The following is a 15948-nucleotide window of genomic DNA, read 5'->3' as shown; positions in this document are numbered from 1 at the left end:
AGATTTGTGGTCACCCACTGTTGGATGTAAATTCAATGGTTCAAAAAAGTTTTTTAAAAGGAGTGCAAGAGTGAGTGAACCGTTGAATTTACATCCAACGATGAGTGACCACAAATCTCTTAGACTCCTGTAATCCAAAAGATCATGACTGATAGTTTTCGCTCAAAATTAAAAATTAAAAAGAAAAAAATATATATAAAGTATAGTTACTGAGAATACTGTAGGCGTTTCTAGGGCCATGTCCATAATTGAATGTTTGCTTGTGGGCGTTTTTCCCCACCGTTGTACGGTACCAAATTTTAAAAGGAAAAAGAAAGAATTTTTTTCGGGGCATGAATTCGTTTTCACTGTTGGATCTGAAAAAGAAAAGAAAATGGGAGAATATAAGGTTGAATTGGATTTTTAGTCCCTATAATTTGACCTAGTTTGTTCTCTTTCCTTTTAATTTTGACAATTTTAGTCTAGTACTTTAGTTTCGTTTGAAATCAAATCTAAATCATGAAATCTAGCATCAAATTAATAAATGAATTTCAATGTGGCAACTTCTCGCATATCAGTTATATAATTGATTGAGTGATTGCAATGGAATTTCATTTCTTCTATTAAAAAAAAAAAAAAAAGAATTTCAATGTTTTTATCTCTTTAAGTAATGTGAGGTTGAGGTGAATTTAGAGTGGCGAGGGGCAAGATAGCGTAGTGTGAGGTGTGTGGTTGATGAGTTTTTAAATTATTTTTTTTTCTACTAGGTGTGTATTTGAGGGTAGGTTGGGAAGATAGTGGGGTTTTCATAGAAATTTTGAAATTTTGAAATAGAGATTGGAGTGAACTTAGAAAATAAGGTGAATAAAGAGAAGTGCGGGGTTTAAATAGAAAAACTCCAAAAAAAAAAAAAAATTTCCTTAACTGACCCAAAAGAAAATGCTTAGGTGGTAAATTAACAATTATGCTATAATTCAAGGGCAAAACTGCATATTATCCTAAATTTTAATTAGTCAATTACTTTTGTGGTTCTTGTATATGTTTGTTGTTGATACCATTTTTATATTTTAAAAAATTATATTATTTTTCTAGGACTAAGGGCAGGTGGAGGTGGTGGAGAAGACGGGGGCTGAGGGAGGAGAGATAGGCAGTGGGTGCCTTGAGAAGCTTACCGTCGGAGAGGAGGTGGGAGTCGCAGAGAGAGAGAGAGAGAGAGAGAGAGAGGTTGTATGTCACTATGTGGATTGGGATTGTCATATGGACGGTTTAACCTTTCAATTTAACCGTAAAATTGACTAACTTTGACGATGGGACCAATTTGACACTAAATGGAAAGTTTGAAGACCATGAAAATGAAAAAAATTAGTTGAAGAACTAAAATAAAACTCGAGCATAACTTCAAGGACTATTTTGATTTTTTTAATTAAAATTATTTAAAAATATATATATTTAAAAAAAATTTTAAAAAAACCTCAGCTAATACCAATAATCACTAAAAAAAAAAGTGATAGGAATAACATTGATATTTTTTGGAATATCATATATTGGCTAAAATTATAAATTTTCAATAAACTTAACTTCTTCTGACAAATTCTTTATATAAGAATTCAGGGTTTTTAACTCAAATGGTCCCCAAATTTATACACAATTTGTATTTTGGTCCCTCAACTAAATTATTCTTTCAAATGGTCCACATACTCTTTACTATTAGTCCCACAGTTACATTCTGACAATGTTGTCGTCAAAAGTAGGGGTAAAATCATCCATTCTCATCAACGCCCATCCTCATCGTCGGCCAACCACCATCTTCCATAGCTAACAAGGTCATCATCTTCCCAAACCTCAAAAATCAATCAAACCCAACCATTAATCTAGAGGATCAGAGAGATAGAGGGGCGGGGAGAAATGCTCATCCTTCCACATCAAACTAAGCCACCCATTCCTCTCTATGTTTAAACCCCTTAACCTCATTCCAATCTCCCTCAAACCCAACCAAAGAAACAATCTTTAAGTGTTTTAGAAATAGCATTATATTCAAAAGCAAACGCCATAACATCTCAAATTCCCAATACTCAAGCCAATGCTAAACTTGGTCTGATTTGCTTAGTTTTAGCTGGGTTCATGGTGCTTTAAGCTATGGCCGATAAATTTTAGGGTTTGTAGCTGAACGCATTTTGCACGTGCTAAAGGATGAGGGTTGCGTTATCGAAATTATAGTTTTTCTTTTTCCGTATAAGCCAAAAGCAAAACTTTTTATAATATAAATAATATATAAACAAACTGGAAAGCTTTTAAGTTACAATGAAACAAAAGAAAAACAAACTAATAGGTAAGTAAAAGCAAAATAAATTATAAATAAGAAGGCGAGCTTGGTATGGTGAAGCACGTCAAAGACGTTCTCTTAAAGCAGCATTCACAGACGGATATATACACAGTCCCCTTCTATTGAGGGATCCCCCAAATAATTTTATTTGAGGGATACCCTTTAGGGTCCCTTACGAAATTTTTTTCAATGATTCAAACTATCTATTTTTTAAGTCTATGTTCATAGATCATCCTTACAAAAAATTAGATAAATCGAAAACCATTTCGACATCCAATTGTGTCCTACAAAATCAATGAACAAGGTGCTTCAAGAAAGCACTAAAATTTCAATAATTCAATTGAGTGGTCAAATGATATCGGATTCAAGTGATTTTTTTATAGAGATGATCTTTGAATGATTTTCTACAAAATAGGTGGTTTGAATTAGTAAAAAACAATACGGATTGGCCCCTACAAGGGTGTCCCTCAAATAAGCTTATTTGAGAGATCCCTCAACTGAAGTTCTCTGTATATATATATATATATATATATATATATATGGTGAACCTTCACTTAATGATAGTCTCCATTTAAGGAACCTTAGTGTACAAAGTATTGAACTCAGCACATTTGACCAAACTTCAACATATCTCATGCATAATATTGGTTGATACTTGGATGCGAGGTAATGTTAATTATGGTCATGCACTACTCCTGATTCTCATTAGAGTTACTAGAGAATAGCCCAAGTCTCATAGTCGTGACCTCCCGACGTCTCTCACTTAGGTGAGTTCTCCAAGGGTACATGTAACCTGCACCTTGTATGTAGAGAATATATATAAAAATAGGAGAAAAGATAATTAGATTTTGTTGTGTTGTTTTCTCTTCAGATATGAAGAATGAGTGGGCTTTCATGAAATTCTATGACTAATCAACTTTACCATAATCAGACCCAAGAAAAAAAAAAATTCAACTTTACCATAAAATCTCTGTCTAACCATCTTAGCATCAAAATACAGGGGAAAAAAAAAAAGAAAAAAAAAAGAAATATTGCAAACCAAAAAAAATACCTTAGGGGCGTGCTCGGTTGAAAATGCGAACGGACTTTACCTATCCTCATTATGGAAGGGAAATAGGTATGCTTAGGGATTAAAATATTTTAGTGTAGTTTGCAAGAGTGCAATAATAATATATCGGATCCAAAACAAAAACCAAAGCTGATTAAAGATGAATTTACATAAGTCAAGCTACAAAAATAAAGGAAAGATCTTGCCATTACATTTCACAATAATTATTCCTCAAATTACACGATCAAATCCAAATACTACGATTGGAAAAGTTTAACCTTGGGATTCAGATTCCTCAAACAATCCATTCTCAACAAAACAAGAATGATTGCCTAAAAATATCTGTAAAGTTTGAGTCTAATGTAACAATTTCCAAAAATAGCACGTCCACCTCTTATTTCATGAACACGACTTAGAAATTCATTTGTTGCAACATCGAGACAACTCTTACAATGTGTGCCAGAAAGGTCTTTGGTGCCTTCAACAGAACCAAAAAATGTCTGCCCGTTTAAATTTTTTTGCTTCCCTTGAGCATACAACGGTCCACTAGAAGCTTTTAAACATAATTGGGTGAACAAGTCACGAGCATAAGAAAGAAACTGGGTATTTTCATAGAAATCAGGATTTATCAAATAAACTCTGTTATCCATGTCTATTTTACCAAAGAAATTTTCATTTGGGTATTTCAAGAGGCAATCTGTCGTCCAAATTTTAGCTTCTTGATTGAGAGGGCAACGCTTACGAAGCTGCAAACCTGCTTTACTCGGACATTTTTGCATGATTCATGGCGCCTGTCCTCCCAAATAGGCTTCGAACATTGTGCTAGCGCATATGCATAAGTATTTTGTTTTGTTATAAACTCAAATGTGCCACTGAAGACTGCAATTTGTGATTTTGAATTGGAAATTTCTTCAGATATTACTTGTGGCAGTAAAGTATCCAAACAAAACTTGTAAAACTCATTTGTGCGATATTACTTGTGGCAGCATAGGATGTTACTGGATAATATGAACGCGACCCAAATAAGTATAATATGAAAGCATTCACTAAATATAACATATCAGCATCTTCCATATATATTACATCATAAAACAACTGAAAACCGTTGCACTAGGCATAAGTTAAAAAGAATTGTTACAGCCATTTTCTCTAGCCACCACCCTCGTATGGGAACCGTAGGCAAGTTTATAGCATCGACCCACGGAACGAGATATGATTCCAAGTGAGGGCAACACATTACATGAACGGAATAGGTCTCTCTCAATGGGAAGTCCGTACTGCTCGGTTATATTCCACAATTGCTTGTAGACAAAAGCCTGGTAATGCAACACATTACTTGTCCCGAACTGCCCTTTTACAATTGTTTGTAGATGAGGACATATGCCTGGTCATGCAATACTTTGCCGGTTCCGATTGCAGTGACAGATGCATCATCAAAGCGTAGCCACTGACCATTGGTATAAAGAGCATCAGTTGTATAATGCCCCTTTGAGGGCTCTCTCCCGTGATGAGTTATTGTAGCAACAAGTTTGTATTTTCGACCCTGCAGAGGCAAAGTGAAGAAAATAAACAAGAAAAAGAGAAATTATATAAAAGGCAAAAGTAATCTTGAAAATCTGGCTCTGACTACCACAACGTAGTCAAACCATAATTGTTAACTTCAAGACTTATGAGTTACACGAAGACAATAAAGAATATCTTTATTTTCTTCTTTTTTGGTAAAGAGTTGAGTATTTCTGGGTCTGCACAATCACTAATGTTTATAGATCCATACCAGTTTTAACAAAATGGCCAAGTTCCACAGTGATACTACATAGAGATGTAACACAGATTTTTTGTACCAACTCCGATCACAAGATGTCAAGAGGTGAAATAATGTATAAACACACTATGACAACAGACAAATCCAAGAAATTATCAATCAAAACCCACAGTACAAGGTTAAACTACTATATAATATGAACTTATGATTTCAAATATAATTAAAGATCCATCTAGATAAAAGATTTCAAATCTAGGAACTTTCAGCTCATATCATACAGTTTCAAACTATTCATTAGAATGCTCTTAATTTCAAATGACTCACTGAACCTAGTCATTTCAAAAATATTATAGTTTGTACTAGTAGTTTTAAATTATATCTAGAGTTCTTATACTTTCATAATAATCTAGTTTTTTTTTTTAAAATGGAACGTGTTTCATTTTGAGAGTAGTTACGTGCCATTCTCAGTTCCTTATATCCTTCACTCATTAAAGTCTTTGCTGCACTCACATATAAATCTTATATAACTTGATTTATACATTAGAATTTTTTTTCCCAGTAAAGCAACTGATTGATAACACACCTGCAATTTCTGAAAGCAAAAATTATAAGTTGTCTAACAGCCAAATACAGCTCAAGAACAAACGTGTAAACCGGAAAGAAAAAAATAATAAAGAACAAACACATAAACATGGAATTGGTAACAGAAAGGAGTAGGAAAGGCGTGTCATTATTTCCACATAATAGAAGAAATATGGGTCACTAGATAAAAGTTTAAAATAATAAATTAGATATAAAAGAGCATCACCTCAGTAGTTGGAGAAACAAGCAATTCACGACCCAACACCAACTCAAGTGGAAAATGCACGGGCTTATGCAACTTAGTGCTTCCTTGGCTTCCATAACCAAAACGCATCAAGTGCAAGATCATTATCTTCGAAAGTGTCTGTATCTTTATTGATTTACTAGCACTTACAACACCAGCCTGAAAAGCGATGATATACATAAAAGTCAAACAACAGTTAACATTATTTGTGAGAAAACAAACTATGCTTGAGGTTGATATTAATTTAAAAAAAAATAAAACTATTATAAAACCTAAGCTGTGGCACATAAGTATTTCGGACGTACTACCTTTAAATTCAAACAATTTTATTCTGGGTAGAAGTATGCATCAAAAATTAAAAAATAACCATGACCAAGCAATCTGTTCAAATTTGGTTAAACAGAATACAAGGACAGAAAGGGTGAGACATTACAACTACACCCAAAACTAGGCGACAACAATAAGTCACCAAGAGAGAGAGAGAGAGAGAGAGAGAGAGAGAGAGAGAGAGTATACCTTCCCAGCTGCTGATGTTCGATACCCCTCAAGAGTTTCTGGTGCAGAAAACAACTTGAGTGCATCCTCGATAGTACGAACAGCTTCAGGGTAAATATCAAGGTGAAGCAATAAAAATGGTTGAACAGTAGCAGAAGCTTTATTTCCTGCTTAACAAAAACCAAACTAACACATAAAACTCATGATAGAATCACTACTGAGGCCAAAAAAAAGAAAAAAAAAAAAAGCAGACTGCACCAAAATAAAAGTAGCTCAACTATACTAGCAAACTAATCTGCAATTACTTATTTTTTAAATATCTTCTAATAACCATATGCTGACAAATGATCCCAGCAGTTTCTCCGAATGCACTAGCAAACAGAAGTTCTGGTTATTCATCCAAATATATTTATTAACGAGCAAAGGTCAAGTCCCTCGAGTAGATTAAGATTATATTTGTCTACAAATATAATTAAAATTTTCTGATGTGGAATTCCTTTACGCTTAAGCACATCCTCTAGAATGCCAAATACTGCATCTAACTTACGACAACACAAGAACCATGAATTCTTGCTAAAACTCAAGAATCGTATATAATTAAATCTTTTTATCAATTCACATGCACACAGGAAAAGGAGCTAAAAGTCCATATGACATTAAGAAGCTGACAATAAGGGAACATCATATGGTCAAACTGTATCTAAATTTCAAATTTTCAAAAAATAAAATGTGAATCAACTGTAAAATTGTCTACCTCTTTGAATTATGAAGAAAAAAATGAAGAACCTCACAGCCTCAAAATGCAAGTGTGAACAGCAAGAATTTGGAAGTACAAAGATATATCTAACAAAACTGTTAGAAATTTTAAAAACTTAAACAGCCATAAGAATAATGCAATCCCCACACCTCTTGCCTTCACCACACTTCTCAATTGTCCTCCAAAAATATCGCTTAATTCTGAAGGAACAAAACTCTGTGTCCTGGTTACTGCAGATGTATTCTTAGGGCCAACCGTCTCCCATTCATCTTCTTCTGCAGAAGATACTAGAGATGATTTGCGCCCATTAATACTCGAGGGCTGTCCTTCAAGCTTAAGTAATTCATCATGCATCTGATCCATAATGAAGCTAAGGAACTCCTGAGCATCTTCTTGTCTGAAAAACAAAAATAGTTTCACTAGACAAATTAAAATAGAAAGTAGAATATAGACACACTGACATAGATATTTACACTAGACAGAGAAGAAACTAAACAAGCTACTTATTTCTAATGCAAATTTAACCCTTTGGTAATTACTCTTGAGGTGTTCTAGGTTTCTTCTTTCCTTGGTCCATGAAAATATTGGCGAACTCAGAATAATACAGAAGATTGTTAACCTATTTGTTACAACATTTTACCAATCACTAGTTAACTTCTAAAATATCCCAGTCTAACCCATTATTTCACATTAAATGGGTTGCAACCGGTGTAATAAACCACAAACAGATAAATAGGAAAAAAGTGTAACGTGTTTTCAGAAACTAAACAATTTAAGTGGAGACACTGTAACTGCAGGGATTTTAGACATGAGCTATGTCAGGCAGTGGCACTTTTTCAAGCCATCAGACAAATTGTAAAGCATGAGAATTATCAATCAAGCCTAATAATACTGACGGAAAACCATTACCGATCAATACAAGATTTATGAGAATCACAAAGTAACAAAATTGCACTACATGTCTGACCTTTCTTGTTTATTTGGAAATAGTGAAAAGATATTAATATAAGGAAAGAAAGGAAACAGTGCAATAGGGATTTAAAAGAAAAAAAGTGGCAGAAAAGGGCAACTTTTGTGACTACAAATAGATGCATGTGTCTAAATCTTTTTGCAATGATTGTGCCTTAAAATTTCAGCCAGCAATACCATCAAGGATTAAACTTGCAATAAGAAGGCTCAACATAGAAATAAAAAAAAAAAAGACAAACTAGAACAGAAAATTATTGACCCAGATCAGATACAAACCTTGGCCTGCCCGAGATGCTAGTTGGTACATCTGGAGTAAAAATTTTAAGAACACCTTCAAACATGGCAGGGCTAAAAGGCCTACCAGTCTCAAGAACACTTGCATCTTTGTTCTTTGAACTTGAACCACTAGGCATGTCAAATTCAGAGACGAACTCTGCAAATGCACCCAATGTTGGATAGCCAACCTAATAAATTCAAATTCAAATGGACAACATATTAGTTAAGTGATTAGCCAGAAAAAGAACAAGCATTAGGCAAGGTAGCTTCCCATTTTCTGAGATCAGCAGTCCATATAAATTTTGTTATTTGCAAATAGCAATTCTACTAAAACCACGTAAATGCAAAGTAATCGAACAAACAAAAGAAACCTTAGGCACTTTGCGAGTTCTCAATTCCTGCAGAAGCTGAACAAAAGGAGAACAGGATAGAAGAGCCTGTAGCGTTGCATTGAGAAAGCACAGATTCCCTGAATTAATTAAACCACGAGGCAACAAGACTGTAGAAACTGTAACAGGCCCATTCAAACACTTCTGTAGTTCCCCCTTTACCTTAGAAGCTGATAAATCATCAACCCAACCATTCTGCTCTCTGTTCTGCAATTCCAGACTTGAAAATTTATTGGAGAGACCACCTTCGTTATTGGATAAAGGTAATGAAGCTACATCAATATTATCCTTTGTCGCCTCTTTCACACCATTACTATGGGCAGAACCATTTTTATAATTATCAGTACATCCATTCTCTGTAGGAGTAGTTAAAGATGCTGGTAAACTATCATTTGCTGCTTTTACAGCCTCCACTTCATTCTGCTTATTAAGTGAACTTAAAGGCTGAACTTTGCTGAGCCCTTTCACAGAATTTTGTGGTCTGCTTGATTCACCATTACATTCACCCGAAGATATTTTAGTAACAAAATTTATAGACCCAAACTGCAATACATTCTTTTCCACAGGCTTTTCAGCCTTCCCAGGTGATTGTTTTTGCAGCAATGACCTGGTCTCGTCTTCAGAGAATGACCCAAAAACGAATAGCTGCAAACAAGGAATAACAACAAAATTTAGCAGGTTTTATAGCACAAGGAAGAGAAAAATCCCACGCCAATTAACATTAGTAAATCACATAATAAACCATAAGACTAGAACGGTGCAAAATATCCTACTAGATGCTGAAACAGCAATGATAACAACAAATCTACTTCTGCATTATTACTCAACAGCTAATTTAGGGCCTAGTGAGGTAAAGCAGTGTTATAATCGAATAGCCATTGCCACCACAATAAATTCCCACACCAAATATCCATCATAAAATGGAACTGAAAACACGCAGCACAAACGAACCAATCCACGATGACAAATAGCAAATTGAGGCACTTCGTCATCCATAGAGCAAAATCAATCAGACCAACAGAAGTTTCATCCAAGCATGAAGTAATTCAAAGTTACAATACCGAAATTTCCAATATCTCTAATTACTAAACTTCACAAAACCAGTCACAGATTAGTGAAATTATCCTCCTCAAATGAAAACCATACAAAAAGACAAACTAGTCAATAACAAATACAAAACCCACCTTAGAATCACTCATTTTGCGCACAGAACAGAATTGGAAATCCCAGAAACACCTAACGAAAAGCACGAATTTTGCCTGTGAGAGGATTGAGAATGAGGAAGAAGTATGTGAAAAACGTCGGAACCGAAACCAAGAATTAGGGTTTTGTAAGGCCCTGAAGGAGCAGAGGAGAAGAGAAAGACGTCGATTGAAGACATGAAAAGAGAGGGAACTGAGAGATTGTTGAAGGGAGAGAGCATTTAACGAAGAAACCCTCTCTTTCACCTTCAAGAACCCCCTCAACAAACCCTAACATCGACTGCAGAGAGAGAGAGAGAGAGAGAGAGAGAGTGCTGCTTAGGTTTATGGGTCGGTACAGGAATAGGTTTCTTTGTTATGGTTCTTTAGATTTAGGATGGATATTTTTAAAGGAAATTTTGTAGAGGCTTTTAATAAAAAGCTAAAAACAGAACTGTTTTCAGGAAAAAAAAAAATACAAAAACATAAACAACTCTTTCATTTTTAAGTTCGAATCTCTCTCTTTATAGTTAAATTAAAATAAAGTAGAATGTCGTTTGAATCAAAAAAAAATTGAGCATATTTAGACCAAAATTTTCTTTTTCTAAATACAATTATTCATGCCAACGAAGTCTAGCCTAGTGAAAAAGGACCTTGACTTGTAGACCGGTCTCCTGTTCGAACTAGGGATGACAGAAATTCCGGTGGGAGCAGGTCCCCAACCCTAACGGGGGGAGATTTAGGGGAAATTTGGGGACGGATACGGGGATCCCCGAATTTTAAATTCTCGATCAAAGATGGGTCGGGGATGGTATTGTTATCCCCATCTCCGAATCCGGCCCGACAAGGGATATTTATTTTTTATTAATAAATATGTATTATAAAACAAGAGTGCTGCTAAACGAACCCTAAAATTAACTGAGTACACTCCTTGATCTAAGTACACCCTAATATTTTAATTCAAATGTAAAATTAACGAAGAACACCATATTTAACTACCAAAAATACCTCCGGTACACCCTAATATACTATCACATATACCTTTTTAAACAAATATTAACCATTAAATTAATCTAATGAATTCTAATAAGTTCACGACACCATTTGCACATTCTTAGCCAATACTTATGAAATAAAAAATAAATAAAATAAAATGTTCCAGCAATAACTACCTCCTTCCCAACCTAGCCTCCTCACTGCCAACCATGGCTGACACCGCTCACTCTCTCCACTATCAACCATGGTCCCCACCTCTCACTCTTTTCTTCTCTCACACAGACCTTCCTCCTTATGTACCTACAGTTGATAACTAATTACAGTACTTGTGGCAAATTATTAGTGATTAGAATTTGATTAAATTATTCCCTATTGCAGAAATGATAAGCTTTATCCCATAGAAATCGAAATTGGATTATCACTAGAGGGTGGTTTTGGAGTTAGGAGAGATTCCTAACGATGGAGGACTTCAATTCGTAAGCCTTGTTGAGAGTCCATCATCCAAAATTCAAAGAGAGAGAAAGATAGAACCACATGGCTGGCTAGAAGTGGGGTAAGTGGGCTAGGTAGGGAAGGTGTTTATGTTTGATGAGATATTTTTTATTTTTTTATTTTTTTATATTTCAAAAGTATTGGATACAATGCAAATTTTGAGTTTTATGTTAGTACAATTTGCTATGTGGACTTATTAGAATTGATTAGATTAATCTAATGGTTAGTATTGGCTTAAATGCGTATAAATGCACTTATGCTAAATGCAGATGCTCGGAATCTTTAAATAGGGTGTACTTATTAAAATCATATTTGTTTCACAATTCAATATATCTTTTTTGGTCATTTTATAATAGGATAAATTAGTAATTTAATAAATAGTTTGACAGTTGTTGAGGCCCAAAAAGTCCAAGGTTAGGCCCAAATATATTTTCGGCCCAATACAACACCAAGCGGAAAATCCTTATTTAAACAACATGCCACGCTACAAGTTTAAGTGGGCCCAAGCCACGCGAATACCTGAGGCTTGCTGAGTGAGTTGTGATATGGATGGTTACGAGCGTTCACGAGGCCCATTGATAGTCCAAGGAGTGGAAGTTTTGGGCTACTTGGGAGCACCAAAACTCAAGTCCATTCCTTGAGTCCAAACATATGGGTAAGCATGAGAGAAAACACAATAGCCCATCACCTTAGGAAAAGGCCCATATCAGCTAAAACCTCCAGCAGCTTGAAGTAAACTCACAAGTCGCTGGAAAAACAAAATAGCCCAGCCCAGCCTAGCACCTTATAAAATATCCAACATTGTGCATCTCTGTTCAAACCAGATCGCAACCAAACCACCAAAACCAAGCAAACTCATGTACTGATCACCTTTTTGACTAAGCACCCTTACCCATTCTTTCCTCTTCAAGTTTTGGTGAGAAAACAAGAAACAAAAGTGGGTGGCTCCTCACCCACATGGAGAAGTCCAGCTGCCTGATGACCTTGGAACCCCGTGCCTATGGGTTCAGGTTAGGGAAATTTCACTAAATAAGAGGAAATGGAAGAAAGTGAGGAAAATAGGACAGGGTGGCTTGACAAATTAAGGTTTTCAGAGCCTATAAAAGGAGACACTTTCTACCCAGCAAAACAACACACAACAAACTGATCGAAGGCAAGCATCCCCTCTGGAATCCTTCAATTTCATGCTTTGTTCTTCCATCTTCTTCCTGTCTCTCTCTCAAAACCCACATTTGAGAGAGCAAGCATCATCTCTCATCTTTGGAACCCTTTGATTTCAAGCCTTGTTCTTCCATCTCTTCCCATGTTCTCTTCTGTTGAGTAACCCAGGAGCCTGGCGAACCTTTTCGTCAAGCTACTGGAAATATGCCAAAGTTACCCATGGTTCTATCTTCTTCCTCTCTTTCCAATCGAAGGCAAGCAACCATATCCAGAGAGAGCAAGCATCACCTCTCATCTCTGGAACCCTTCAATTTCAAGCCTTGTTCTTCTATTACTTCCCATTTTCTCCTCTGGCATGCCATTCCAGAGTTTGACAGAGCCCTTCTCAAGCTGCTGAAAAATTACCCAAAGCACCTGTTCATCTCCCATAATCTATGTCTCTCTCTCTCTCTCTCTCTCTCTCTCTCTCTCTCTCTCTCTCTCTCCTTAGCAAATCCTCACGAAATCATTACTTCAAGCCTCTATTCCTCATAGGAAACCCAAGCCTTCTCTCTCTCATGCTAAACTCATGAATGCTCAGCTCACATGCCCCAAGCTTCTCATGTCAAGCCAAGAATTTATCTGTAAGCGATTGTTGGTTTCATTAGTGAAGAAGACCAAGGTGTTTCTTAAGGCTCAGCTACTTTTTTGAAACACTCTTGGGGTCTGATCCTTGAACTCAGACTCAAGGGGCAATTTCATACATGTTTTTCTTTTCGACAGCCCAAGCCCATTCGTCAGGCTACTGGAATAAAAAGACCCCTACAACAGTAGGGTGTACTCAATTAATTTTAAAACAATAATTAAAATTAATGCAACACTCTAAAACAATAATTAACTTCTTTTCAAATAAGTTTAGAAAATTAATGCATTCATTTCAATTAACTATTATGGAGTCGTTTTTGCATATGGCATTCATTTCAATTGCATGTCTATCTCTCGATTTTCCAAATAAAAATGTACAGGTTTGCAAGTTGTATGGGATATAACCGGCTTTTTTTAAACTATTTTTAATTAGGCTACATTTTATTTGCATAGATGCAGGTTTCTAATTATTCAACCAACATTAAGAAAATATTTAGTGTTGTATATATGGATTAGTTGTTCAACAAATAAATAGGGGATTTGAGGCGGGTTTGGGAGAGAGTCCCCCGACGGGGACGGAGACGAGGACAGGGACAGGGGAGGGGATAGAAAGCAAGGATGGGGATTGTATTGCCATACCCAGCCCCTAACCGACCTGTTGTCATCCCTAGTTCGAACCCTCATGACACCTTGATAGTGAATGTGTGAGAAAACTCATTCCTCTTTGTGGACTTGTAGCCCAGTTTAGTTTGCGAAAAAGATTTGATGGGAAATAATTTCTCATGTCTTTCCCAAGGGATAGGAAACTGAAGATTCATTTTCCATATTCGGTAATCCTTGGAAAGTAACCAGGAAATACCACTTTATTTTCTTTCACGTGTTTGATTTGTATAGGATTGTAAAACAAAGTTTGTTTTATTTTCCAATTATACTAATATGAAATCAAATAAAAAAAGAATGCATTTAATACTATATTGTAATTTTAAATTATTCATGAGGACAAAATGGTCATGAAAAATGTGCATTTAATGTTTGGCTCATTGTTCTAAACTTTTCCATGAGGAGGAAAACAAAACCCAGGGGGAGAGGAGGGCTTCAGTTTCAACCACTCGGCTTGGTGGCTGTGAGGAGGTTTCAGCCATGAAACCTTGCTATGGTGCAATGGCGTGAGCCACTAGGCACTCGGCTAGGTAGTCGTGATGTGGGAGGCACGGATCCGTTTCGGATTGTGTCATTGTGGCGGCCATACTCCTCGTAAGTCTATTTTCAACCATGATTGACTAGAACAAAGTGTAGAAATGGTTTTGGAGCACGCATTGAGTATTAACTCGCACTCTTAATAAAAGCACCAATTTGTGAGAGTGATTTTCCTCCCTAGAGAATATTCATCTTGGGATTCCTTCTTCCTTTTTGCTTCTCTTTCTCCCTACAAAACAACATGGAGTGAAAAGACCACACCCGGGTTTTGGGGGGGGGGGAAAGAGGGAGGAAGGAGTATTGGCTAAAGGTCTTCTGATGCCTAAGTCAATTAAATGATTTTGAGAAGAATATAGAAACTAATGAAAGGTAGGAGGTCTTTTTCTCATTGGGAGAACCGAGTGGTCCGAGTCGTGTGTGGTGGGCGGAGCCTTGTGTGAGAGAGGGAGAAAGTGGCGGCTAGGGTTTGTGAGAGGAGAATTTTGCAAAGTTTAGAACATACCTCATGCCTTGTGCGGGGCTATGTATTAATAGGAGCCTTGGTGGCTAGGGTTTTGGAAGAATAATTCCTCACATGGAAATGAGTTATTTTCCATAACTTGGAGAGATCGAATCAAATTAGGGATTTAATTTAGAATCAAATCTCCAATTATGGCAAGAATCCCTAATTCAATCAAACAATCCCCAAATAGATAGAATTAATTATTCGACCTAGGGTTTGCAAAACATTTGCTTCCCCAAATATCATAATATTTTTTTCATTTTAGTTTGAAAACCTATAAAGCTTTTTAAAGTTAATAAAAAGTTGAATTAGTTTAAAAATACATTAAAAATTGAATTAAACTAAAATATATCATTAAAAAAAGAAAAAAAAACTTGGAAAGAAAAAGAAAATAAGGGCGTAGTCTAGTTAGGAAAAGAAGGAGCTGCTCAACTAGTGGAGAAGTGGGAAGGACAATTGCGGAGTGGTAAGGCTGCAAGGGCTTTTAGTATATATATATATATATTAAAAGTGGGTGGATTGGAGTTAGGGAGGTAAGCGTGGCTTGGAGGGTTTGGGCCTTTGGGTGTCGGTGGGGAAAGTAGCTAGGGGTAGAGATTGACAAGGTTGCTGAGTTGTTCCCAATTCTACAATCGCTATGCAGATCCTCCCCTCCCCGATTACACTATTCTTTTCTTTTTTCTAATGTTTAATTCAATTTTTTTATTAACTTCATAAAGCATTATCGGTTTTCTAAAAATATATATATATATTATCATGTTCATCTAACGGCATAAAGAAAAAGAAAAAATATAAATATATAAAGAAAAATAAAATGGAGTGCAAGTTGGAAATTTAAGTATAAAGAAAAAGAAAAAAGTGAAGTAAAAAGAAATTAACGTAGAATAAGAGTAGAGTAGGAAAGCGAAAGGAAAAAATTAATTAAAAAGGATTAAAAAGTAAAAAAGAGTGTAAGTAGAAAAGAGGAAAGT

General features: G+C 35.7%; 1 protein-coding gene across 2 annotated transcripts; it reads right to left on the bottom strand.

Annotated features, from left to right (window-relative positions):
* On the bottom strand, positions 4354-10390 carry LOC18785542 (ubiquitin carboxyl-terminal hydrolase 24). 2 transcript variants are annotated; one of them, XM_020556974.1, is made up of 8 exons: positions 10009-10332; positions 8987-9469; positions 8807-8872; positions 8436-8623; positions 7340-7587; positions 6455-6600; positions 5921-6097; positions 4354-4893 (listed from the first exon to the last, which is right to left on the bottom strand). In XM_020556974.1, the coding sequence occupies exons 1-8, from the start codon at positions 10021-10023 to the stop codon at positions 4705-4707; spliced, it is 1512 nt and encodes a 503-aa protein (XP_020412563.1). In that variant the 5' UTR covers positions 10024-10332; the 3' UTR covers positions 4354-4704. The 2 variants fall into 2 exon arrangements, with proteins under 2 accessions (XP_020412563.1, XP_020412562.1); XM_020556973.1 differs by having other exon boundaries at positions 8807-9469; positions 10009-10390.

Source organism: Prunus persica, chromosome G2 (genome assembly GCF_000346465.2).
Source record: "Prunus persica cultivar Lovell chromosome G2, Prunus_persica_NCBIv2, whole genome shotgun sequence".
Classification (NCBI taxonomy): domain Eukaryota; kingdom Viridiplantae; phylum Streptophyta; class Magnoliopsida; order Rosales; family Rosaceae; genus Prunus; species Prunus persica.
This window is presented reverse-complemented; position numbering and strand designations above follow the sequence as displayed.

Coding starts and splice junctions, on each gene's coding strand:
- LOC18785542 (XM_020556973.1), bottom strand. Junction 7,588..8,435: donor AGCATCTCGGGCAGGCCAAG/GTTTGTATCTGA, acceptor TTTGTTTTTCAG/ACAAGAAGATGCTCAGGAGT. Junction 4,894..5,920: donor TTGTTTCTCCAACTACTGAG/GTGATGCTCTTT, acceptor TTGCCTCTGCAG/GGTCGAAAATACAAACTTGT.